Source organism: Festucalex cinctus, chromosome 21 (assembly GCF_051991245.1).
Source record: "Festucalex cinctus isolate MCC-2025b chromosome 21, RoL_Fcin_1.0, whole genome shotgun sequence".
NCBI classification, from domain to species: Eukaryota; Metazoa; Chordata; class Actinopteri; order Syngnathiformes; family Syngnathidae; genus Festucalex; species Festucalex cinctus.
This window is the reverse complement of record NC_135431.1, coordinates 5,453,945-5,478,762: the sequence shown is the minus strand read 5'-3', so window position 1 is coordinate 5,478,762 and position 24,818 is coordinate 5,453,945. Positions and strand designations below refer to the sequence as shown.

Genomic DNA, 24,818 nt, shown 5'->3' with positions numbered 1-24,818 from the left:
TCTTACTTCTAAGGGAGGACATTGCAGACCTGGGCGACGCAAAAAAACTCCTGAAAGAAGCGGTTGTGTTACCAATGTGGATGCCAGCCTTTTTCAAAGGCATACGAAGACCATGGAAGGTACTTATCTGGATTCCAATGTGTGTTTATGACATGTCACTAACCGCAGCTCATGAAATGCTCACCTTAGGGAGTGCTCATGGTGGGACCTCCCGGCACGGGGAAAACACTTTTAGCAAAAGCAGTTGCAACTGAATGCAGGACTACTTTCTTCAACGTCTCCTCATCCACGCTGACTTCTAAATATCGAGGAGAGTCTGAGAAGTTAGTCCGCCTCCTCTTTGAGATGGTAAGACTTTGGTGTGGCCGTCAATGTTTTTTGATTCCAATTTCTTGTACGTCATGAGCAATTGGGAAAATTGTATTCATCTCGACGAGACCTTTCCAACGGTATCTGCATTCTGGAGAAAATATATACTGTGCTGTATAACAAGTAAATAAAAAAAAATAAAAAAAACATACTTTAAATGGAAAAATATACTGTAAATGAAAAAAAACATAGATGAATGGAAGAAGCATTTATAATAAAGTAAAAAATAAAAATCATACAAAAACAGGGAAAAAACGAAGAAAAAAAAATAAATATATATAATTAACATTTCTGGATGAAAAATAATAAAGTTAAATAAAAAAATTAAAAAAGAAGAGTCATACCAAAACGGGGAAAAAATAAGTGAAAAAAATATATACGTAATTAACGGAAATAAAAATAATAATAATAATAATAATTACACGTATTTCCTTTGTCGCGGGTAGTTTTTGGAATGTAACACCCGCGATAAATGAGACAAGACTGTACAATAATTATATTTTTAAAGATTTAAAAAAATAATATAACTATTCCTTACTCCTGTAATTGGCTACCTCTGTGTAAAACTTTGTCGTGTTTTTAGCAGTAGCCAAAAAATCATATCAAAGTGGAAAAAATATATATACTGTAGTAAGTAAAAAAAAAAAAAAAAAAAAAAAAAAACTATATTGGAAAAAAATTAATGTAAATGACAAAAAGAACACACATGATGGTTGAACAAGCATTCATAATAAAGTAAAAAAATTAAAAATCATACCAAAACGGGGGGAAAAAAATTAAAAATATATATAATTTTTTTAAAAAAATTAAAAATTATGCGATTTCCATTACAGCGGGTAGTTTCTGGAATGTAACACCCGCAATAAACAAGAGGACACTGTACAATAATTATATTTTTAAAGATTAAAAAACAACTATTCCTTACTCCTGTCATGCAGTTGGCTCGCACACTGGAAGTGGCAGAAATGAATTCATTATCCGCTGTTCATAACCACAAAATATAGGTCGAGAAACATTTGTAACTAATAAGAAGATTTTTGACTGGTCAATGTGATCATCTACCTATTGATAACGATCGGCTATAAATGAGCAATTGGCCAATGATGGTATTATGCTTCCTTAGGCACGCTTTTATGCTCCCACTACGATCTTTATCGACGAAATCGACTCCATGTGCAGTCGAAGAGGTACCTCTGAGGAACACGAGGCCAGTCGGCGAGTCAAGGCGGAACTCCTGGTGCAGATGGACGGTAGGTTTTCATTATTTTTTCTTTTTTTTCTTTTTTTTTTTTTTCCCTGCTTGCCAACGGAACTGACGTCGCTTGAAACACGTTTGTTTTGCGTAGGTGTTGGTGGCGCGTCGGAAAGCGACGACCCGTCAAAGATGGTGATGGTCCTGGCTGCCACCAACTTCCCGTGGGACATCGACGAGGCTCTGAGAAGACGTTTAGAGAAGAGGATCTACATTCCCCTCCCCTCTGGTATGTCTTCTTTGAAACCATTATTGCTCCTTAAATTTCCCTCATTTCCGTTGCGGTCACATCGTCGTCAATTTTCCTCAGATGGCTTTTATACTTGTAAATATTTTTAACGTTATTATGTTAAACATACAGAATTGGCCTGAAAATGAAAAGAACACATTGACATGACACCGGTGCCCGACAGTACAGAATGATAAGAGTACACTATCGAACAAGAGTACAGTACATTATACACTTGCTGCATAATGCGGGGCCCTTAACTGGATTATCCCTTCGGGCCCCCTCAACACCATTTGGCTTCCTCAGCTCCACATTCCTGTCATTCTGTCTCTCACTCGACAGTGGTCAACCTTTAGTACAGTTCTTTGTATTTTCCACTGAGCCCCTGTAATCCTGGGCGGAATTAATAGTCCTTAGGGGCACAGTCGGGGATTTATTTAAGGATGTCCTTGGGCCCCTTTTGACAGCAAATATTAGTGTGGTGTCATATACAAAACACGATAAGTAAAAAATGGAGGGGGGAAAAGCAACGAACATTTAGCTTTGTCAGGGCATTGTTTTCAGTGGTATAATGTACCTAATAAAGTGGTCTGCACTAAATAGAACTGAAGGCAACTATCTGGCTTCAGAATTAATTTAACCTGACAGCCGTCTAATCTAAATTGTGTAAAGTCTGTAGTCCAACAACAGAAGATTTCACCCCATTTGTTGACTTGCCCTTTCCGGTCAAAAATCACATTCAGATGGCCGTAACCTGCTGATTAACTGTGTTTGCTCAGGAAAAGGACGGGTGGAGCTGCTCCGGATTAACCTGAAGGAATTGGAACTGGCCAGTGACGTCGACTTGGACAAGATCGCTGAGCAGATGGAAGGTTACTCAGGAGCTGACATCACAAACGTGTGCAGGTTGGAAAGAAAAGAAAAAAAAAATCTGTTAAACGGGCAATAAAAGTCTAGCTAAGTGAAAGAGAAGAAATGAAATAGACCATAAAATGTTTAGAATAATTGGAATTTAGTTTAGTCAAGGGACTCTCAAGCATACGTTTGTTGTTTGTTTTTTACTACTTCAGGTAGAAATGGCACTTTTTGTTAAACTGTTTACTTACGTGAGGGCAGTGGTGTGGCCCGCCATCCATTTGTAAGCAAAAAGCGGAATATAGCCGCTCCACCGTGTTTTGCAATAAAATAATTTCTTTGCATCACGGCAGGGACGCGTCTCTGATGGCCATGAGACGAAGAATCGAAGGGCTCACGCCAGAGGAGATCCGCAACATCTCCCGCGATGAGATGCACATGCCCACCACCATGGAGGATTTTGAATCATCCCTGAAAAAAGTTTCCAAATCCGTGTCGGCGTCAGACCTCGAGAAGTACGAAAAGTGGATTGAGGAGTTTGGGTCCTGTTGAAGCGGTGAGGGATGAAAGTCTGTTTTGTACATTTGTTAATACGCGTCAGATCATCATCTTTAGTTTTTTAAAAATTGAGAATGACTGACACGAGGACATCGTTTCTATGCAAACATAAGCAATAGACCTGACCACATATTGTATATTTGCTTTTGTGCCTTTGCATATGCCTTGAGTCATACCAAAAGGTCATCTTGTTCCTGACACTTTTTCATGCACTTTTTTTTTTTTTTAATGGAAAGTGTGTGGTTCATACACGTTCTAGTGATGCAATTTATAACTATAATTCTACGAATAAAATTTTGTTTTTATAAAGAAAGCATTTGTGTGATTTATAATTATGTTCCCTTTGAACTTTGTGCAACGATTTGACATTTGTTCAAAGGATTAGTTTTCGGGGCTTTTTTTAATGATCAAGCTGACTTGTGCCTTACCTTACATTATACTATATGTATTCGCACATATTTTAATAAAAGCAGGAAATGGGAGAACATACAACACAAAAATATCTCAAAGTCAGCTGTTCTAATTGAGCCAGGGACTGTATTGGTATGCAACAACCTGTATGTCATGTCTCTGTACCTTGTTTTGTCAACAATAGAAGTTTGATTGTGGCCTTTTGCTTCTCCAGGTGCTTTCAAGAAGTTACCAGAATAAGTGGAATCTAGTCCAGAATGTCGGGTCACGTGGGCAACACAGATGTGACACAGTTCTCAGAAAAAGTAGCGAGGCTACACATGGACAAAATTGTTGGTACCTCTCTGTTATTTAAAGAAATAGAACAACAGTAGGTTAATAACTAGAGCTGCAATCAGCTAACTGACACATTTGGGTAATTGAAAATGAATGGGAATTCTATTCATACAAGCTCTTAAAAATTACGCATTTGTGGAAGGTCATAGCGGCATACTGTCACGTACGTTGTGTTACGTGAAGTTAAGGCGAATATTTATGAATGAGGAAAGCTATCTAGTTTTATATTTGAGTAAATTGTGTTTTACCATTCACGGTCTTTGTTCGCCATTTTAGCGTGACGTCACTTGTATTCCGTCGGTGAAGTCGGCGTCCTTTTTTTCCGACTTCGTAAGTGGAATTTCCGAGTTCAAGGGGGCGTTCCCGACCCGTACACACTTCCTGGTTTGAACTCTGAAAAGTCCGACTTCCAACTATCCTCGAATGCAGCATTAGAGCTGATTGGACGGTGCGGCGTTGTGCACGTTTATTTTGACCAATTACGGCTACAGATAGAAAAAAAGTGATTTCGCTTTTTTTCTAGATGGCCCTGGTTGATCTCCTTTGTTCTGCTGCCACCTGCTGGCCGTTTGTGTAATAACTACCATTTCTGCAACCGTTCTTTGCAGCTGAGAGGCTGCATCAAAGCCTTCTGTATGCGCTAACATAAAAAAAACAAAAAAACATATAAATACGTCTTTGGGACACTTACAACATTAAAAAAAAACGTATTTGCACGTTATTGGGAGCAAATGAGTTAAGGTCATGGCAATACGACTGTCTGTGTCCAATAAAATACAGACCAAAGGTATACAGATGGTGAAAGCCTTTAATCCACAGGGTTAATAGACACACGTATGCATAATTGATTACATATATGCTAACAAATGTACCAATATTTCATGGCTCAAATACTATTCAAAGAAAAAATATGTAATCCAGCTGAGCGCATGCCTGCTATTACAGTGTTTTACCACCAGGAGCACTTTATATAAAAAACTAGCAAAACAATTTAGAATCAGTCATACTGTATTCAAGTTTATCTGTTCGAGGTCCCATGCAGCAGATTCACTAGATTAACTACACATGCATCTCAGCAAGGTGGTAAACCACCCTGTGTGCCTTCAATGTCTGCTTGACTGGTGACTCGAGCATCCATGCTGATTTGAGTCCAGTTTCATTGGAAAAGACACATAAAAAAAAAAAACAGTGTTTCACAATTGTTTTATGCACATGCTCTTGTATTAATAGTTTAAAAAGAAAAGAAAAAAACCCTCACACATTCAACACCAAAACAGACCTTGTGGCATTTTGAAAAGGACATTAATATAAGTTCACCAAAGTGAGTGTGCCAGAAAGGTGTCGTTTACATGTAGGGGTTTAAAAAAAAATAAAAATAAATCAAGAGCCAACACAACACATTGATTTGATATGGTTATGCAACAAAAGTGTCAGTAATTGCCTCAATGAGTGCAACAATCTTTTCCACTCACTGGCCATAAAATTAGGTACACTAATAATGAAATCGAATCCAGGATTATCACATCTGCCTTTACAAACATAACTAGAAATAAATAGTTGTGATGACCACAGTGTATTGAACCATTAAATCATCCACTCCAATATACAAGAAAATGAGTGGACATGCTCTTTGTTGGATGTTGGTCTTAACTTTGAAAATTCAAAATTTGACCAAACTGAAATTGTTTATTTTTTCATCTACAGACTTCTGAACTTAAATCATAAAAATTATTTGATGTGGCCATTTTTTCAAATGGATATGTGGTTGATAAATAACTATAGTTGTTTAGAACAGCCTGCACAAAAGTGTTCTATGTTGCCACTCAGATTAACTCATTTACTCCCAATAACGTATAAATACGTTTTTTTCTAAATGTTCTAAGTGTCCCAAAGCCGTATTTATACGTTTTTTTTGTTTGTTTTTTATTGCTAGAGCATACAGAAGGCTTTGATGCAGCCTCTCAACTGCAAAGAACGGTTGCAGAAATGGTAGTTATTACACAAACGGCCAGCAGGTGGCAGCAGAGCAAAGGCCATCTAGAAAAAAAGCTAAATTACTTACTAGATTTGTGAAAACTGATGAAATTGAGCTCTCTTCTAATGCTAATTGCTGCAAAACGGAAACCGGTAGAAACACTTTTTTTTTCCTGATGAAAGAAGAGACTTTAATCTTTCTTTTGATAGGTTCCTTGCTTTTATAGCAATAGAACACAATATTCTGTGGGCCTTGCAAAATCAGTCGAAATCCAGTAAAACAGCCGGGAGCGAACGGGACTGCTTCTGTGAAAATGGCTGGGAGTGAATGAGTTAATAAAATCAAACAAAATATACCAAATGATATCGCCAGTGTATGAGGGGCCAGCAAAAAGGAAAGCTAATTGTTTTCCCATGTCTGAAAAGAACTCCGGTCATTTGGCCTGCAGACAATTTGATGAATACATACTGCATCTGTGTTCAACAGCAAACCAAATATACAGCAACAGAACCAGGCTTACACGACTTGTGCTAATTCCACGAGATGCAAACGAAAATCAAGCGCAACCGACGGTATAGTTCCCATTTAATGCTTCACTTCATCCTCTTCTTCTATGTTCTCCAGGAGCGTGTGCTTCTCATCGTCCGGCAACACAGTGAATGAGTTTGGATGACAAATCCGCCTGTGAGAACCCCCCAAAAAGTTTAATTTAATACACTGGTGAACATAGCAAATATAGTAGGGCTGGACGATTTTACCAACTTTTTTAATCACAATTTTGGCTTGTCTCGACCATTAAAACGTAATGATGGAAGAAAAACAATTAATGTGCAGAACACTGCGTTGCGTTTACAAGTTCCCTACGTTGTGAAAGGACCTCGAATGCACCATGTAGCTTAGCCCGGAACGAAATTAGTGTGATTATGTCGTCCCTAATCGTCCTTTAAACTGTTTAATGACACTCCAGTTGGATTTAACTGTAAAACTAAACTTATGATTAAGTTGAATTACATACAGCGTGTATTTAAAAACAAAACGTGCTTCGTTTTGAACACATCGCGAGCCTAGCGCGAATGCTAATGCAAGTGAATGGCGCATCCCATTCAAATGCTAACAGATAGTTAGCATCAGCGTCGGGAGTAGTAGTCCTTCAAATAACGAATATTCACATACACAAATGCTGTGGAAACACAGATAAGATGACACCACTCAAATATTTCCAATTTGTGAAAAATTTATTTTAATAGAATTCAATCGCAACTTTCTTCTGTTCTTCGTAAGCATGTACACCACTTTTTTTTGGGGTTTTTTTGTTTAAAGTTTCACAGAACTTTCTTTTCCTCAAAATTCAAGGAAGCACAAAATACAATCCTTGAGGTACCAGGTTAGCCCACTAAGTCCCCAGACTTTTGAAAATAACACAAGATAAAATAAATATGATAAAGAGGGTAATGTAATGCTTAAGTTTGAAAATGAAGAATGAAAATGCAAGAGGCTTTAATTTCATATATTTATAAGGTTATGTTATACTTGACAAAAAGAAGTGTTCAATGTGAAAGCTATGATCATAGTTTTGAGTAGTTGGGGAAAAAAAAGTTTTTATTAATTGTGATTTCGATCTCAATCAAAACAATTATTATTTTCCCCATAATCGTCCAGCCCTAAAATATCGTGAGGAGAAATAGTGCTTGAAGCAAACTCACTTATGTTCACAAGTTGGGAAGAACAAGTCCAATATCTTGACAATGACCGCTGAGCCAGCGACACCGATGACGACCACCCACATAACCAGGAAGAAGAGCGGGAGTGACTCTTCGCAGAAGGATCTCATCCTCTCCCTGATTTCTTCCACCCAGTGACACATGGCCTGACAAGACACGCATTCAAATTGTAATTCCCACCAATCACAACTAAAACTTGAGTCAGCGCTACAAAAAAAAAAAAAAAAAAAAAAGTATTTTCACACCGAGTACGAGAGGAATTCTTTTGGTGAACTCTCCGTTGGAATCTGGTTGTGTCGGATCACGTCGTCGTAGTCAGTTTCTTCATATTTGAGCTCATTGAAGAGATCGGGGTCCATCCGAAGCGGCGTCTCTGGAAGTTTTCCCGGAGCTGCGACCTCCTCTTGCGTCGTCTCGGAGTGTTTGAGAGGGTACTGACTGGTCGTATGCAGCATCATTTGCTCCTCTGATGATGGAAAAAAACGGGATTTACTGGTAGGTTGATTGCTTGTGATCAATATGTGTTCACCATTACCTTTTCGACGGTTTGTTGGATCCGTGACGACCACGTCATTCTCTCTGGAAACTTTGAAGATCTCGCTGTGTCCCATCGGGTAAATGTTGGTGAACTGGGCCAGCTTCTGGAAATCCGGACTCATCAGTATTTTCACCTCACACATATCAGGCTGCTGGACCTACAAAACACAAAAACAAATAAGATTTAGAAAAAGAATTGAAAGAATAGACGTGTTATATGGTGTGTACCTGTTTGCCCTCCAACTCAATGACTTCACTAAACACCTGCAGCGCGACCACCTCTTCCAAGTCACTATACAGTCGGTTCTGGGTCACCATAACCCGGGTGACAGTTGACACCAGGTCACCTCCTTCATACTCACTGCTTCCATTAGTGCTATTCACTGACAAAACAGGTCAATTATACGCATTAAGTGATAACAGTGGAGAAACAACATCATTTTTGTGAGACTTACAGAGAAGTGCTTGACAGTTGAATCGGGTTACCCCTGATAACTGAACAGGAACATCATTTACCAAAACCTCCTCCTCACCCACTGATATGTTTAAAGTAATCTGAAACAACAAATGAGTTTTATCAGATTGGTCATATGCTAGAGGGCCAGAAACTGGATGTACTGTACCTGCAAGATGTTAGACTCTTGTGTATCTGCCAGTGCCCCTGCTGTCACATTGATCAGGATATTTTCCTGCAAAAACCAAAAAAACACCATGACATTACTCAGCAACATAATGATACGTAATACCAGCCGAGAAGCAAGAATAATTTCCTGAATGTCAATCGAGCCGACAGTTTTCTTTTTTTCCTCACGCAGATATTTCCACGCATTTCTAATAAATTACTATTCACACAATTTACGATTTTTAGAAGTAATCAATCAGCAAGCATGAAGACTACGTGAAACAAAAACAAATCATAAGATGTTTACGAACGCTAAAATATTGAGCGTATCATCAGCGTCATTAGTTTAATAGTTTTTACCAGCGTAGGTCTTACCGTGTTCGGTGATGACTCGGTATGCTTTATATTGACAAAAAATAAAAATATTACAAAAAGAGTTGGCCCTGCCATTGTAATTCTGATTTACCGTAGCAGTGCGATTGTACAGCGTTGACACGGAAGTAAGAAATGCGCACGCGCGTGACAGTAGTCCCGTTTTTCCTTCTCGCGAGAGCTCACTCGTTGGCATGGCGGTCCTTCTTGAAACGACGCTCGGCGACATTGTGATTGATTTGTTCACAGAAGAAAGGCCGAAGGGTAAGAAAACTCCTGTCGGTCGGTCTTTGAACGCAACGACGGCCATATGTTTCTTAGTCGTTCGATAAAGTATCGGAAAACTCTTGATAGATTCAAGAATAAGCTGTTGTAGCTGTTAGCTAGCTTGCTACTTAGCTATGAAACGTACAGTCAACAACAGCACACTGTTGAAGACTTTCTTGATGCTTTGTACAGAGTGAAAAGGTTTCAGAATTGCAACGAACAACGTTAACCACATTTTGTTTTCATTACAGCTTGCCTCAACTTTTTGAAATTATGCAAGATAAAATACTACAACTACTGTCTTATCCACAATGTACAGGTAACGTACGATTTGTCCCTATCGTCTCACATCCTGTATACCACTGAGGGGCGACGCAAGCGATTGTTGATTTCACAGCCAGGGTTTATTCAATTACATTAAACATTCGCATAGAGTTTTATTGATTGTTTGTGTCGCAAGAATTTGGTCAAGAAGAACCAGGTCTGGTGAACATTTGCAAAAGTTCGCCCTTCAGTGGGGTCGAAGAGAGAGAGTTCTGTTTTTTATTTAACATATTTATTTATTCATTCATTTTACAGAGAGACTTCATCATTCAAACTGGGGACCCCACCGGGACAGGTCGAGGTGGAGAGTCCATCTACTGGTGGGTCATCGTAGTCTCTATCGCTGGCTTTCTTCAACACGGCGTGTTAACAGCAGTATTCTCATTTTTTAGCAAACTGTACGGGGACCAGGCCCGATTTTTCGATTCAGAGAAAATGCCACGTATTAAACACAGGAAAAAGGGGACGGTGTCTATGGTTAACAATGGGAGTGATCAGCATGGTTCACAGGTGAGTACACGTGTTACAAAATTTCAGCTGAAGGACATTATTTTTAAAACTTTTTTTTTTTTTTAAACAGTTCCTTATTACCACTGGCGAAAACCTGGATTACCTAGATGGTGTGCATACTGTTTTTGGGGAAGTGTCCGAGGGATTGGACGTTGTGACCAAAATCAACGAGACGTTTGTCGACACAGACTTTGTTCCATTTCAGGACATCAGGTCAGTTGGATTGTGCCTCAAATAAATATCTTCTTAATATTGTACTGTTGGGCATTTGTTCTAATTAAGATTAATATCTAACAATGTTTTATCATGGTCTATTAGAATAAACCACACTGTGATCCTTGATGACCCTTTTGATGATCCACCGGATCTCCCAGTGCCGGATCGTTCTCCTGATCCCACCAAAGAGCAGCTAGATGTGAGTGCAGGATTTTTGGTCGACTTTCTTGCTTGAGTTTTCCATTTTTAATGTGGATAGTTTTAAATTGTTCTTCAGAAGATTCTGTGGGCTGATTGGGTTAAAATACAACTTTTTTTCCTTGGCTGGTTCATGCTTAACTCATTCACTCGCCGCCATTTTCACATTTCGCAATCCCGTTCGCTCCCGGCTGTTTTACTGGATTTTGACTGATTTTGCAAGGCCCACAGAATATTCTGTTCAATTGCGATAAAAGCATGGAACCTATCAAAAGAACGATTAAAGTCTCTTCTTTCATCAGGAAAAAAAGTATGTTTCTATCTGATTCCGTTTTGCAGCAATTAGCATTAGAAGAGAGCTAAGTTTCATCAGTTTTCACAAATCTATTTAAATTTGTGTGTAATTGAGCTTTTTTTCTAGATGGCCCTGGTTGATCTCCTTTGCTCTGCTGCCACCTGCTGGCCGTTTGTGTAATAACTACCATTTCTGCAACTGTTCTTTGCAGTTGAGAGGCTGCATCAAAGCCTTCTGTATGCTCTAGCATTAAAAAACAAAACAAAAAAACGTATAAATACGTCTTTGGGACACTTAAAACAAAAAAAACGTATTTACACGTTACTGGGAGCAAATGAGTTAATAATACCTTTTTTTTCCTGTTTATTTTATGTATGTGTAGAGTGGTCGGATTGGCGCAGATGAAGTGATAGACGATGCCGATGGGAAAGCGGCTGAAGAAGTGGAGGAGAGACTTAATGAGAAAGAAGCCAAAACCCGAGCCATCCTGCTGGAGATGGTAAGAAAAGCCTCGAGTGACGTTTCCCAAGATGCATCATCACGCTTGCGTCCGTCTGCCATTCCTCCAGGTGGGCGACCTCCCCGATGCAGACGTGAAGCCTCCAGAGGATGTGCTGTTTGTCTGCAAGCTGAACCCAGTGACCACAGACGAGGACCTGGAAATCATCTTTTCTCGCTTCGGCCACATTAAAAGGTCAATCAGAGTACTTTTTAATATAGACATGCTGTGCCACGTCCATGTTGCGCTTAAGTACTGCCTCTGGTTCTGTTCTGTTAGTTGCGAAATCATTCGTGACTGGAAGACGGGAGATTCCCTCTGCTATGCTTTCATTGAATTTGAAAAGGTGAGCTTCATCTATACTCACTGGCACATTTTAATTAGATCAAATTAATTAGTTCAAATTAACTCAGCAATTAACGTCTGGCCCGCAAGCAACAACACTGACTACACCCCTAAGTAAAAATATCCACATTTGGCCCAAATATCAGTATGTTAATATTTTGTGTGGCCACCATTAATATCCGATTCTGCCTCTTGGATGTATGTAGCACACTGGAATGTAATCATTTCCTTAACATGCAAAAACACCTGAAAATTGAATAAAATTAGCACTTAGCTCGATTAAAAATGTAATATAATAAAAAAAACATTTTCAGGAAATGATTACATTATTACTTATGTTACGTTTCTATAAAAAGACTAAAACCCTGATGACATAGCCGTGAACTTAACATGTCTTTGATTAAAAATAAAACATCAACATAACATTATTTAATAAAAAGGATGTGGTACATTTAATTGTACTCCCAGCAGCATAGTATTACATTATCTGTCAAGTTTTACATGATCAGTTTGGAGGGGAAAAAAGACCCACGTGAAAATGTATTAAATCCCCAATAATGTAATAATTGTGTATGGTCATTAATAGGGAGGTAACGATACCCAAATATCACGATACGAAGATATCACGATATTGCGGAGGGGTTGGCGATATTTAAAAAAAAAAGGTTGCAATATTGTAAAAAAAAAAAAGAAGAAGAAAAAAATAGCTCATACAAAGAAAAAGCAGAATATTGTGCTTTTGTACATAACATCAATGTTATTATTATTATTACTATGTTTTATTATTTTATTATGTTGTAAATGCATGCACACAGAGTTCCTTCACATATTGACTTAGATTTTAAACATACAAGGGCCAAAACATCCCTAATGAAAATTAAATTGCACTAAAAAAAAACTAGCCACGAGATGGTGCTAGAACTGCACAAATGGAAATAAACCTGACTTTTTTTCTTTCTTTTTTTTTTTAAACAGGTGTTGCATTTAAATATCGTGAACATGACGACGGCGATATTGTGGCAGTTTTAATATCACGACATCGCGCTTTTACATTATTTGGGTTGTATTGATTGGATTAAGTGCAAATTTTATTCAATTTTCAGGACATTAATATGTTAGCAAGACACAACTGGATGCCGCCACCTGAAACAAATGGGTTCATCTTGGTCTCATCAGACCGCAGGACTTGGTTGACACCTTGTCTGTTAGCTTAGCGGGCCCTCGTGTGCATCATCCGAAGCTCACTTCTCGGATGACAGCCATGCACCAATCGGATGCAATATGTGACGGATATTTGTATTTTGTTTTGGAACTTTCATAGTCTTTTTACTGCCCCTCATTTGTTCACCATTTTGTTTTTTATTGTGTTGACAGCAAGAAGACTGCGAAAAGGCCTACTTCAAAATGGATAACGTTCTCATTGACGACCGCCGCATTCACGTCGACTTCAGCCAGTCCGTGTCGAAGATCAAATGGAAAGGGAAAGGTGCGCTTTGTGTACGGTATGATTTCAAAATATCCCGCACTGAGCCAACCATCCCTCCCGATGATGCGTCGTAGGCGGGAAGTACACCAAGGAAGATTTCAAGGCTTATGAAAATGACTTGGAGAAGCGATCCAAACTGACGCTGAAAGATCAAGTGAAGCCCAAACAAGAGTATCCTCACAGGTTGACTTGCAATGTTTCCATTTTTTGCTCAAAAAATGATTCGTACTTCCCTCTGGTCGTGCGCTATTAGCATCTTTTAGGTTTCCCTAACCGTCCCAAAGTTCCCGCTATGACCTGCTGTTGGAGGACGAGGAGGCGTCAGGACAGAAAAAACACAAAGAGAAGCGACATCATCATCATCATGCTGAAGGAAGCAAGAAGTCGAAAAAACACAAGGTAGTGTGTAAAACTCAACCTCATTGGAAAAAAAATAAATAAAATAAAATGGAGGTTTTATGTAAACACAGAAACTCCCAAACGAAAGATAAGACTTGATTCTTTCATCACTAAAAAAAAAAATAAAAAAAATAAAAATTGTTCCACCTTATTTAATTTTTTTAGTAATCACAAGTACGTGTTGATCCAAATCACCAAAACCAAAAACACGCAGAAACAAGTTTTCTGTGAAAAGTTATAATTTTATGGCAACAGTGACCTTTTTGCTTGATGATGCCTCAAACATCTGAAGCGTCCTTATCTGCAAAATACCAACCACAACAAAGAAAATGTCATTTGACGGCACAATATTGTTTAACATTTGACAAATTTATAGAATATTTGCACACTACATTTAATAGTAGTAGTACTGTGCATTCTACTACATTTAAATACTCTTTGTTTCTCTGTGTTGTGACACTCTTAGTAGATTTAACGTGACAAACATTTTTGATCAATCATAACGTCAAATTTCCACCTCGTTTTGTTACATGGTGACATCATCCAAAAGAGACCAAATGCTGCCATCTGCTGGCCATAGTTGGTTGGTTTACATTCCCTATTCTTGTCCACTTCAAACTGTAAAAATATAAAAGTGATGGGCACAATATTTTGAGTTTTATTGACATTAAATCGAAAATGTTGTGATTTATTTGTTTATTCAAGTTGAAGTGGACAAGAGTGGGAATTTTGGTGGCAATTTTTATTGCTGGTTAACTTTTTTTTAACTTTACAAAAGTGATGCTGTTGCTAAAACAATGTTTAATACTTGTGCTATAAAATTCTACATTTGCAAATCATTGTTAGTGAACAGTAGGAACAAGCATACCAAGTATGTTGTCCATTTGTTTTAACACATTCATTGCCAGACCAGCAAAAAAATGCATCATTTGACGTCTTTTTCCGTCAATGGCAGTGAATGAGTTAAACATGGTAAAAATCAATGAAGCAATTATAAATTGTTGATATAATGTACAGCAGGGGTGTCCAAACTTTTTCCTCTGAGGGCCACAGAGAAAAATAGAAAGCTGCAAGGGCCACTTTGATTTTTTTTTAAAGTTATTTATTAACACATTCATTGCCAGACCAGCAAAAAAATCCATCATTTGACGTCTTTTTCCGTCAATGGCAGTGAATGAGTTAATATCTGCATAGAATATGTATATGATGGTAAAAATGCTAAGGAAGCAGATATAACTTATTCCATTTTTGGCATTTTTTAAATTGACATTGACAGCCACGCTTGTGACAATCATGCCCGTATTTATTTCCTGCTTCCTTGTTGCTTCATTTTTACGACGTGCAGGAAACTTGGTGTGCCGACTGTAACAGTGTTTCACACGTTCTGGCAAGTCTTTGTACGGGACATTTGCAAGTAATATGTCGTATGTGCCCCCACTCGTCTAAACATGATATTTTGCTGAATATTGTGTTTGGCTGCCATTAATCCTGCACGGTCACTGAAATAGATGTGAAATTGTTCACGAGCTCAGCTTGTGAATGTCACCTGGCAACTGGTATCAGTATTAAGAACCCATTGAAAAGTTTGCATTTCAGTGTCTGGCAGCCTCGTCAATATTTGATGTACGGAAGAGGATTAGGGCCAGTGAAGAGAGGAAAAAAAGTTGGGCAGGATTCTCAATTTATTCTCACAATTCTCACTTTAAAGTCAGAATAATAGTAGCACGAATAAAGTCAGTCAGAATTCTGAGAATAAAGTCAGAATTCTCATTTTATTTTAAGAAGTCTGACTTTAAAGTGGAAATTATTGAGAATAAATTCTGAAAATAGTTAGAATTCTGACTTTAAAGTGGAAATTATTGAGACTAAAGTCAGAATTCTCATTTTAAAGTGAAAATTATTTGAGAATAAAGTCGGAATTCTGAAAATAAAGTTAGAATTCTGACTTTAAAGTGGAAATTATTCTGAGAATAAAGTCAGAATTCTCATTTTAAAGTGAAAATTATTGAGGATATAGTCAGAATTCTCACTTTAAAGTCAGAATAATAGTAGCACGAATAAAGTCAGTCAGAATTCTGAGAATAAAGTCAGAATTCTCATTTTATTTTAAGAAGTCTGACTTTAAAGTGGAAATTATTGAGAATAAATTCTGAAAATAGTTAGAATTCTGACTTTAAAGTGGAAATTATTGAGACTAAAGTCAGAATTCTCATTTTAAAGTGAAAATTATTTGAGAATAAAGTCGGAATTCTGAAAATAAAGTTAGAATTCTGACTTTAAAGTGGAAATTATTCTGAGAATAAAGTCAGAATTCTCATTTTAAAGTGAAAATTATTGAGGATAAAGTCAGAATTCTCACTTTAAAGTGAAAATTATTCTGAGAATAGTCAGAATTCTGACTGAAAAGTGAAAATTATTTCTGATATTAAAGTGAGAATTGTTAAAGTCATAATTATGACTTTAAAGTGAGAATCCTGCCAAACTTTTTTTTTTTTTCCCCTCTCTCTAAACTGGCCCTAATCCTCTTCTGTCGATGCACCATGAGTAATAAAAGAAAAAAAGATTTATTGGCCCACCCCTAATGGTTACTGCACATCCATTATTTAGATGAAGATTGTGTTCCTTGATTATATGGGCACTATTGTAGCTGTAAGCAGAAGTTTGACTCCAGGCCAGTCCTGCAAACACAATCGCTTGACTTGAGAAGTAATCAGTCCTTTATCTTGTGTACACTTCCCTGTTCCTTCTTTTAGTTTGACATATTCAGCCTTTAGGGTGAGTAAATTAGGCCGAACTGGTTCCCTTTAGCTTGCTAGCGCTCATTTTTGGTGACATCCACTCAACAAATGCAAACAAGCTATTGCACAAAACCGTTTGAAATGTGCGTAAACACCTTCAACTGACGGCGTTTGGGCTTGCCAGGGGAAACCACAAAGGAGGATAGAAACGAATACCAGTAATTATTTTCTGCATATCTGAACGCAACTTCCTGATTCCGAAAATCCGTCCTCTCATCTCTCCAGGACGACGAGGATGGCCGGCGCGACAGGAAGTCGGACCGGCAGCGCTCTGGCTCGCGTTCCCGCTCCAGAGACGGCGACCGCAGGCGCGGCAAGTCCCGGGACAGACACGGGAAGGAGGGACGGGACCGGAGTCGAAGGAGTCGCAGCCGCTCGCCCAGGAAGGCCAAGGACAAAGACGGAAGCAGATACAGATGAACGGCATGCGCGTCATCTGTCATCATTGGAGAGCAGCAAAAACTCAATTCCAACTCTTCTTATGTCTTACAGAGACGTCCTGCAGTCAGCTGTGACATAGAATGTCAAAAAAAAAAAGTCAATGTCACTCGGGCCCTTAAGAATATTTAGTAAATGCGTTTATGATCATGTGATGTGAGCCTACATAAAGTCTAATGGTTGTGGAGTCACTTCAAGTCACACTTGGGTTGTAGTCTGCTAAATGTATTTGCTTGTGCAAACACACATGTTTAAGTGCACAGTATGGGGATCAAAGATCAAGTTCCACATTTGGCCTGCAGAGATTGGTGGAGAAACTGCGAGCAAGAAAGCGGCAATAAACAGGTAGGTCCTTCAAACGGCGCTGGACGGACCAATGAGGCATTTCCTCAGCATTCAAGGCCCGACCCAATCAGTCACTTTTTTTTTTTTTTTAAACGACCATGTATAGTAAGGTGTTTTTTTGTTTTTGTTTTTTTTTTCTTTTAAACGACCATGTATACTAAGGCTTTTTTTTTTTTTTCGACCATGTATAGTAAGGCAATTTTTTTCTTTTTGGATTTTTTATTATTTTTTTTTGGAGCGACCATGTATAGTAAGGCAATTTTTTTCTTTTTGGATTTTTTATTTATTTATTTTTTGAGCGACCATGTATAGAAAGGCTTTTTTTTTTTTTTAAACAACCATGTATAGTAAGGCATTTTTTTTTCTCCCAAAAAAACAACCATGTATAGTAAGGCGTTTTTTTTTGTTTTTTTTTAAACGACCATGTATAGTAAGGCATTTTTTTTTGTTTTTTTTTCTTGAACGATCATGTATAGTAATGAATTTTTTTGAAACGACCATGTATAGTAAGGCATTTTTTTCCCACCCAAAAAAAAACAACCATGTATAGTAAGGCATTTTTTTTCTCCCAAAAAAAACGACCATGTATAGTAAGGCGTTTTTTTTTTGTTTTTTTTTAAACGACCATGTATAGTAAGGCATTTTTTTTTGTTTTTTTTTCTTGAACGATCATGTATAGTAATTAATTTTTTTGAAACGACCATGTATAGTAAGGCATTTTTTTTCCACCCAAAAAAAACAGCCATGTAAAGTAAGGCATTTTTTTTTCTCCCCAAAAAAACGACCATGTATAGTAAGGCTTTCTTTAAAAAAAAAAAAAAATGAAAAAAAACGATCATGTATAGTAAGGCTTTTTTTTCTCCCAAAAAAAACAACCATGTATAGTAAGGCATTTCCCCCCCCCCCCCAAAAAATGAGCATGTGTAGTAAGGCATTTTTTTTCTCCCCAAAAAAAAAATGACCATGTATATATAGTAAGGCATTTTTTTTCCACCCAAAAAAAACAACCATGTATAGTAAGGCATTTTTTTTCTCCCAAAAAAACGACCATGTATAGTAAGGCTTTTTTTTTTCTCCCAAAAAAGAAACCATGTATAGTAAGGCATTTTTTTTCTCCCCCCAAAAAACCCACCATGTATAGTAAGGCATTTTTTTCCCCCCCATAAAAACGACCATGTATAGTAAGGCATTTTTTTCCCACCCAAAAAAAACGACCATGTATAGTAAGGCATTTTTTTTCCACCCAAAAAAAAAAATGACCATGTATAGTAAGGCATTTTTTTCCCACCCAAAAAAAACGACTATGTATAGTAAGGCATTTTTTTTTCCACCCCAAAAAAAACGACCATGTATAGTAAGGCATTTTTTTTTCCACCCCAAAAAAAACGACCATGTATAGTAAGGCATTTTTTTTCCACCCAAAAAAACGACCATGTATAGTAAGGCATTTTTTTTCCACCCAAAAAAAACGACCATGTATAGTAAGGCATTTTTTTTCCACTCCAAAAAAACGACCATGTATAGTAAGGGATTTTTTTCCACCCAAAAAAAACAACCATGTGTCGTAAGGCATTTTTTTTTCCACCCAAAAAAAAACGACCATGTATAATAAGGCATTTTTTCCCCCCCAAAAAAACGACCATGTATAGTAAGGCATTTTTTTTCCACCCAAAAAAAACGACCATGTATAGTAAGGCATTTTTTTTCCACCCCAAAAAAACGACCATGTATAGTAAGGCATTTTTTTCCACCCAAAAAAAACGACCATGTATAGTAAGGCATTTTTTTTCCACCCCAAAAAAACGACCATGTATAGTAAGGCATTTTTTTCCACCCAAAAAAAACGACCATGTATAGTAAGGCATTTTTTTCCACCCAAAAAAAAAAAACGACCATGTATAGTAAGGCATTTTTTTTCCACCCAAAAAAAAAACGACCATGTATAGTAAGGCATTTTTTTTCCACCCAAAAAAAAAAAAACGACCATGTATAGTAAGGCATTTTTTTTCCACCCAAAAAAAACGACCATGTATAGTAAGGCATTTTTTTTCCACTCCAAAAAAACGACCATGTATAGTAAGGGATTTTTTTCCACCCAAAAAAAACAACCATGTGTCGTAAGGCATTTTTTTTTCCACCCAAAAAAAAACGACCATGTATAATAAGGCATTTTTTCCCCCCCAAAAAAACGACCATGTATAGTAAGGCATTTTTTTCCACCCAAAAAAAACGACCATGTATAGTAAGGCATTTTTTTTCCACCCAAAAAAAATGACCATGTATTGTAAGGCATTTTTTTTCCACCCAAAAAAAACGACCATGTATAGTAAGGCATTTTTTTTCCACCCAAAAAAACCGACCATGTATAGTAAGGCATTTTTTTTCCACCCAAAAAAAACGACCATGTATAGTAAGGCATTTTTTTTCCACCCCAAAAAAACGACCATGTATAGTAAGGCATTTTTTTCCACCCAAAAAAAACGACCATGTATAGTAAGGCATTTTTTTTCCACCCCAAAAAAACGACCATGTATAGTAAGGCATTTTTTTCCACCCAAAAAAAACGACCATGTATAGTAAGGCATTTTTTTCCACCCAAAAAAAAAAAACGACCATGTATAGTAAGGCATTTTTTTTCCACCCAAAAAAAAAACGACCATGTATAGTAAGGCATTTTTTTTCCACCCAAAAAAAAAAAAACGACCATGTATAGTAAGGCATTTTTTTTCCACCCAAAAAAAAAACGACCATGTATAGTAAGGCATTTTTTTTCCACCCAAAAAAAACGACCATGTATAGTAAGGCATTTTTTTCCCACCCAAAAAAAAAACGACCATGTATAGTAAGGCATTTTTTTCCCACCCAAAAAAAACGACCATGTATAGTAAGGCATTTTTTTTCCACCCCAAAAAAACGACCATGTATAGTAAGGCATTTTTTTCCACCCAAAAAAAACGACCATGTATAGTAAGGCATTTTTTTCCCACCCAAAAAAAACGACCATGTATAGTAAGGCATTTTTTTCCCACCCAAAAAAAACGACCATGTATAGTAAGGCATTTTTTTGCACCCAAAAAAAACGACCATGTATAGTAAGGCATTTTTTTTCCACCCAAAAAAAACGACCATGTATAGTAAGGCATTTTTTTACCACCCAAAAAAACGACCATGTATAGTAAGGCATTTTTTTACCACCCAAAAAAAAAAACGACCATGTATAGTAAGGCTTTTTTTTCCACCCAAAAAAAAAACCGACCATGTATAGTAAGGCATTTTTTTTCCACCCAAAAAAAACAACCATGTATAGTAAGGCATTTTTTTCCACCCAAAAAAACCGACCATGTATAGTAAGGCATTTTTTTCTCCCCAAAAAAACGACCATGTATAGTAAGGCATTTTTTTTCCACCCAAAAAAAACGACCATGTATAGTAAGGCATTTTTTTTCCACCCAAAAAAAACAGCCATGTAAAGTAAGGCATTTTTTTTTCTCCCCAAAAAAACGACCATGTATAGTAAGGCTTTCTTTAAAAAAAAAAAAAAAATGAAAAAAAACGATCATGTATAGTAAGGCTTTTTTTTCTCCCAAAAAAAACAACCATGTATAGTAAGGCATTTCCCCCCCCCCCCCAAAAAATGAGCATGTGTAGTAAGGCATTTTTTTTCTCCCCAAAAAAAAAATGACCATGTATATATAGTAAGGCATTTTTTTTCCACCCAAAAAAAACAACCATGTATAGTAAGGCATTTTTTTTCTCCCAAAAAAACGACCATGTATAGTAAGGCTTTTTTTTTTCTCCCAAAAAAGAAACCATGTATAGTAAGGCATTTTTTTTCTCCCCCCAAAAAACCCACCATGTATAGTAAGGCATTTTTTTCCCCCCCATAAAAACGACCATGTATAGTAAGGCATTTTTTTCCCACCCAAAAAAAACGACCATGTATAGTAAGGCATTTTTTTTCCACCCAAAAAAAAAAATGACCATGTATAGTAAGGCATTTTTTTCCCACCCAAAAAAAACGACTATGTATAGTAAGGCATTTTTTTTTCCACCCCAAAAAAAACGACCATGTATAGTAAGGCATTTTTTTTTCCACCCCAAAAAAAACGACCATGTATAGTAAGGCATTTTTTTTCTCCCCCAAAAAACGACCATGTATAGTAAGGCATTTTTTTTCCACCCAAAAAAAACGACCATGTATAGTAAGGCATTTTTTTTCCACCCAAAAAAACGACCATGTATAGTAAGGCATTTTTTTTCCACCCAAAAAAAACGACCATGTATAGTAAGGCATTTTTTTTCCACTCCAAAAAAACGACCATGTATAGTAAGGGATTTTTTTCCACCCAAAAAAAACAACCATGTGTCGTAAGGCATTTTTTTTTCCACCCAAAAAAAAACGACCATGTATAATAAGGCATTTTTTCCCCCCCAAAAAAACGACCATGTATAGTAAGGCATTTTTTTCCACCCAAAAAAAACGACCATGTATAGTAAGGCATTTTTTTTCCACCCAAAAAAAATGACCATGTATTGTAAGGCATTTTTTTTCCACCCAAAAAAAACGACCATGTATAGTAAGGCATTTTTTTTCCACCCAAAAAAACCGACCATGTATAGTAAGGCATTTTTTTTCCACCCAAAAAAAACGACCATGTATAGTAAGGCATTTTTTTTCCACCCAAAAAAAACGACCATGTATAGTAAGGCATTTTTTTCCACCCAAAAAAAACGACCATGTATAGTAAGGCATTTTTTTCCACCCAAAAAAAAACGACCATGTATAGTAAGGCATTTTTTTTCCACCCAAAAAAACGACCATGGATAGTAAGGCATTTTTTTTCCACCCAAAAAAAAAAAACGACCATGTATAGTAAGGCATTTTTTTTCCACCCAAAAAAAAAACGACCATGTATAGTAAGGCATTTTTTTTCCACCCAAAAAAAAAAAACGACCATGTATAGTAAGGCATTTTTTTTCCACCCAAAAAAAAAACGACCATGTATAGTAAGGCATTTTTTTTCCACCCAAAAAAAACGACCATGTATAGTAAGGCATTTTTTTCCCACCCAAAAAAAAAACGACCATGTATAGTAAGGCATTTTTTTCCCACCCAAAAAAAACGACCATGTATAGTAAGGCATTTTTTTTCCACCCCAAAAAAACGACCATGTATAGTAAGGCATTTTTTTCCACCCAAAAAAAACGACCATGTATAGTAAGGCATTTTTTTCCCACCCAAAAAAAACGACCATGTATAGTAAGGCATTTTTTTCCCACCCAAAAAAAACGACCATGTATAGTAAGGCATTTTTTTGCACCCAAAAAAAACGACCATGTATAGTAAGGCATTTTTTTTCCACCCAAAAAAAACGACCATGTATAGTAAGGCATTTTTTTACCACCCAAAAAAACGACCATGTATAGTAAGGCATTTTTTTTCCACCCAAAAAAAAAACCGACCATGTATAGTAAGGCATTTTTTTCCACCCAAAAAAAAAACCGACCATGTATAGTAAGGCATTTTTTTTCCACCCAAAAAAAACAACCATGTATAGTAAGGCATTTTTTTCCACCCAAAAAAACCGACCATGTATAGTAAGGCATTTTTTTCTCCCCAAAAAAACGACCATGTATAGTAAGGCATTTTTTTTCCACCCAAAAAAAACGACCATGTATAGTAAGGCATTTTTTTTCCACCCAAAAAAAACGACCATGTATAGTAAGGCATTTTTTTACCACCCAAAAAAACGACCATGTATAGTAAGGCATTTTTTTTCCACCCAAAAAAAAAACCGACCATGTATAGTAAGGCATTTTTTTCCACCCAAAAAAACGACCATGTATAGTAAGGCATTTTTTTTCCACCCAAAAAAAACAACCATGTATAGTAAGGCATTTTTTTCCACCCAAAAAAACCGACCATGTATAGTAAGGCATTTTTTTCTCCCCAAAAAAACGACCATGTATAGTAAGGCATTTTTTTTCCACCCAAAAAAAACGACCATGTATAGTAAGGCATTTTTTTTCCACCCAAAAAAAACGACCATGTATAGTAAGGCATTTTTTTCCACCCAAAAAAAGACCATGTATAGTAAGGCATTTTTTTTTCCACCCCAAAAAAAACGACCATGTATAGTAAGGCATTTTTTTTCTCCCCCAAAAAACGACCATGTATAGTAAGGCATTTTTTTTCCACCCAAAAAAAACGACCATGTATAGTAAGGCATTTTTTTTCCACCCAAAAAAACGACCATGTATAGTAAGGCATTTTTTTTCCACCCAAAAAAAACGACCATGTATAGTAAGGCATTTTTTTTCCACTCCAAAAAAACGACCATGTATAGTAAGGGATTTTTTTCCACCCAAAAAAAACAACCATGTGTCGTAAGGCATTTTTTTTTCCACCCAAAAAAAAACGACCATGTATAATAAGGCATTTTTTCCCCCCCAAAAAAACGACCATGTATAGTAAGGCATTTTTTTCCACCCAAAAAAAACGACCATGTATAGTAAGGCATTTTTTTTCCACCCAAAAAAAATGACCATGTATTGTAAGGCATTTTTTTTCCACCCAAAAAAAACGACCATGTATAGTAAGGCATTTTTTTTCCACCCAAAAAAACCGACCATGTATAGTAAGGCATTTTTTTTCCACCCAAAAAAAACGACCATGTATAGTAAGGCATTTTTTTTCCACCCCAAAAAAACGACCATGTATAGTAAGGCATTTTTTTCCACCCAAAAAAAACGACCATGTATAGTAAGGCATTTTTTTTCCACCCAAAAAAACCGACCATGTATAGTAAGGCATTTTTTTTCCACCCAAAAAAAACGACCATGTATAGTAAGGCATTTTTTTCCACCCAAAAAAAAAAAACGACCATGTATAGTAAGGCATTTTTTTTCCACCCAAAAAAAAAACGACCATGTATAGTAAGGCATTTTTTTTCCACCCAAAAAAAAAAAAACGACCATGTATAGTAAGGCATTTTTTTTCCACCCAAAAAAAAAACGACCATGTATAGTAAGGCATTTTTTTTCCACCCAAAAAAAACGACCATGTATAGTAAGGCATTTTTTTCCCACCCAAAAAAAAAACGACCATGTATAGTAAGGCATTTTTTTCCCACCCAAAAAAAACGACCATGTATAGTAAGGCATTTTTTTTCCACCCCAAAAAAACGACCATGTATAGTAAGGCATTTTTTTCCACCCAAAAAAAACGACCATGTATAGTAAGGCATTTTTTTCCCACCCAAAAAAAACGACCATGTATAGTAAGGCATTTTTTTCCCACCCAAAAAAAACGACCATGTATAGTAAGGCATTTTTTTGCACCCAAAAAAAACGACCATGTATAGTAAGGCATTTTTTTACCACCCAAAAAAACGACCATGTATAGTAAGGCATTTTTTTACCACCCAAAAAAAAAAACGACCATGTATAGTAAGGCTTTTT

The 24,818-nt window shown here is 36.8% G+C and overlaps 3 protein-coding genes across 5 annotated transcripts in view; 2 read left to right on the top strand and 1 right to left on the bottom strand.

Moving 5' to 3' along the window:
- Nucleotides 1-3,570, top strand: part of katna1 (katanin p60 (ATPase containing) subunit A 1) — a 36,238-nt gene extending 32,668 nt beyond the window's left edge. For all 3 annotated transcript variants that reach the window (XM_077511086.1, XM_077511084.1, XM_077511085.1), the window contains 6 exons: nucleotides 14-119; nucleotides 190-348; nucleotides 1,493-1,619; nucleotides 1,716-1,850; nucleotides 2,630-2,756; nucleotides 3,059-3,570. In XM_077511086.1, coding sequence (XP_077367212.1) covers nucleotides 14-119; nucleotides 190-348; nucleotides 1,493-1,619; nucleotides 1,716-1,850; nucleotides 2,630-2,756; nucleotides 3,059-3,257 — 853 coding nt within the window. In that variant the 3' untranslated portion in view covers nucleotides 3,258-3,570. The remainder of the gene's footprint in view (nucleotides 1-13; nucleotides 120-189; nucleotides 349-1,492; nucleotides 1,620-1,715; nucleotides 1,851-2,629; nucleotides 2,757-3,058) is intronic.
- Nucleotides 3,571-4,800: 1,230 nt separating this feature from the next.
- On the bottom strand, nucleotides 4,801-9,389 carry ginm1 (glycoprotein integral membrane 1). Its single transcript, XM_077511033.1, has 8 exons — nucleotides 9,241-9,389; nucleotides 8,867-8,932; nucleotides 8,699-8,798; nucleotides 8,472-8,626; nucleotides 8,242-8,401; nucleotides 7,952-8,172; nucleotides 7,689-7,852; nucleotides 4,801-6,667 (listed from the first exon to the last, which is right to left on the bottom strand). The coding sequence occupies exons 1-8, from the start codon at nucleotides 9,313-9,315 to the stop codon at nucleotides 6,571-6,573; spliced, it is 1,038 nt and encodes a 345-aa protein (XP_077367159.1). The 5' UTR covers nucleotides 9,316-9,389; the 3' UTR covers nucleotides 4,801-6,570.
- ppil4 (peptidylprolyl isomerase (cyclophilin)-like 4) lies at nucleotides 9,339-17,213 on the top strand. Its single transcript, XM_077511032.1, has 13 exons — nucleotides 9,339-9,501; nucleotides 9,756-9,823; nucleotides 10,084-10,148; nucleotides 10,221-10,338; nucleotides 10,409-10,551; nucleotides 10,657-10,753; nucleotides 11,430-11,546; nucleotides 11,617-11,741; nucleotides 11,826-11,892; nucleotides 13,266-13,377; nucleotides 13,452-13,548; nucleotides 13,662-13,776; nucleotides 16,800-17,213. The coding sequence occupies exons 1-13, from the start codon at nucleotides 9,432-9,434 to the stop codon at nucleotides 16,992-16,994; spliced, it is 1,389 nt and encodes a 462-aa protein (XP_077367158.1). The 5' UTR covers nucleotides 9,339-9,431; the 3' UTR covers nucleotides 16,995-17,213.
- Nucleotides 17,214-24,818: the final 7,605 nt, after the last annotated feature.

What these genes read in the sequence shown, in the direction of transcription:
- ginm1 (XM_077511033.1), bottom strand. Translation starts at nt 9,315, where the DNA reads ATGGCAGGGCCAACTCTTTTTGTAATATTTTTATTTTTTGTCAATATA. An exon ending in TTGAGTTGGAGGGCAAACAG is followed by an intron (nt 8,402 to 8,471) that starts GTACACACCATA and finishes TGTGTTTTGTAG; the next exon opens with GTCCAGCAGCCTGATATGTG. An exon ending in TCCAACAAACCGTCGAAAAG is followed by an intron (nt 8,173 to 8,241) that starts GTAATGGTGAAC and finishes TTCCATCATCAG; the next exon opens with AGGAGCAAATGATGCTGCAT.
- ppil4 (XM_077511032.1), top strand. Translation starts at nt 9,432, where the DNA reads ATGGCGGTCCTTCTTGAAACGACGCTCGGCGACATTGTGATTGATTTG. An exon ending in CACAGAAGAAAGGCCGAAGG is followed by an intron (nt 9,502 to 9,755) that starts GTAAGAAAACTC and finishes TTTTCATTACAG; the next exon opens with CTTGCCTCAACTTTTTGAAA. An exon ending in GTGATCAGCATGGTTCACAG is followed by an intron (nt 10,339 to 10,408) that starts GTGAGTACACGT and finishes TTTTTTAAACAG; the next exon opens with TTCCTTATTACCACTGGCGA.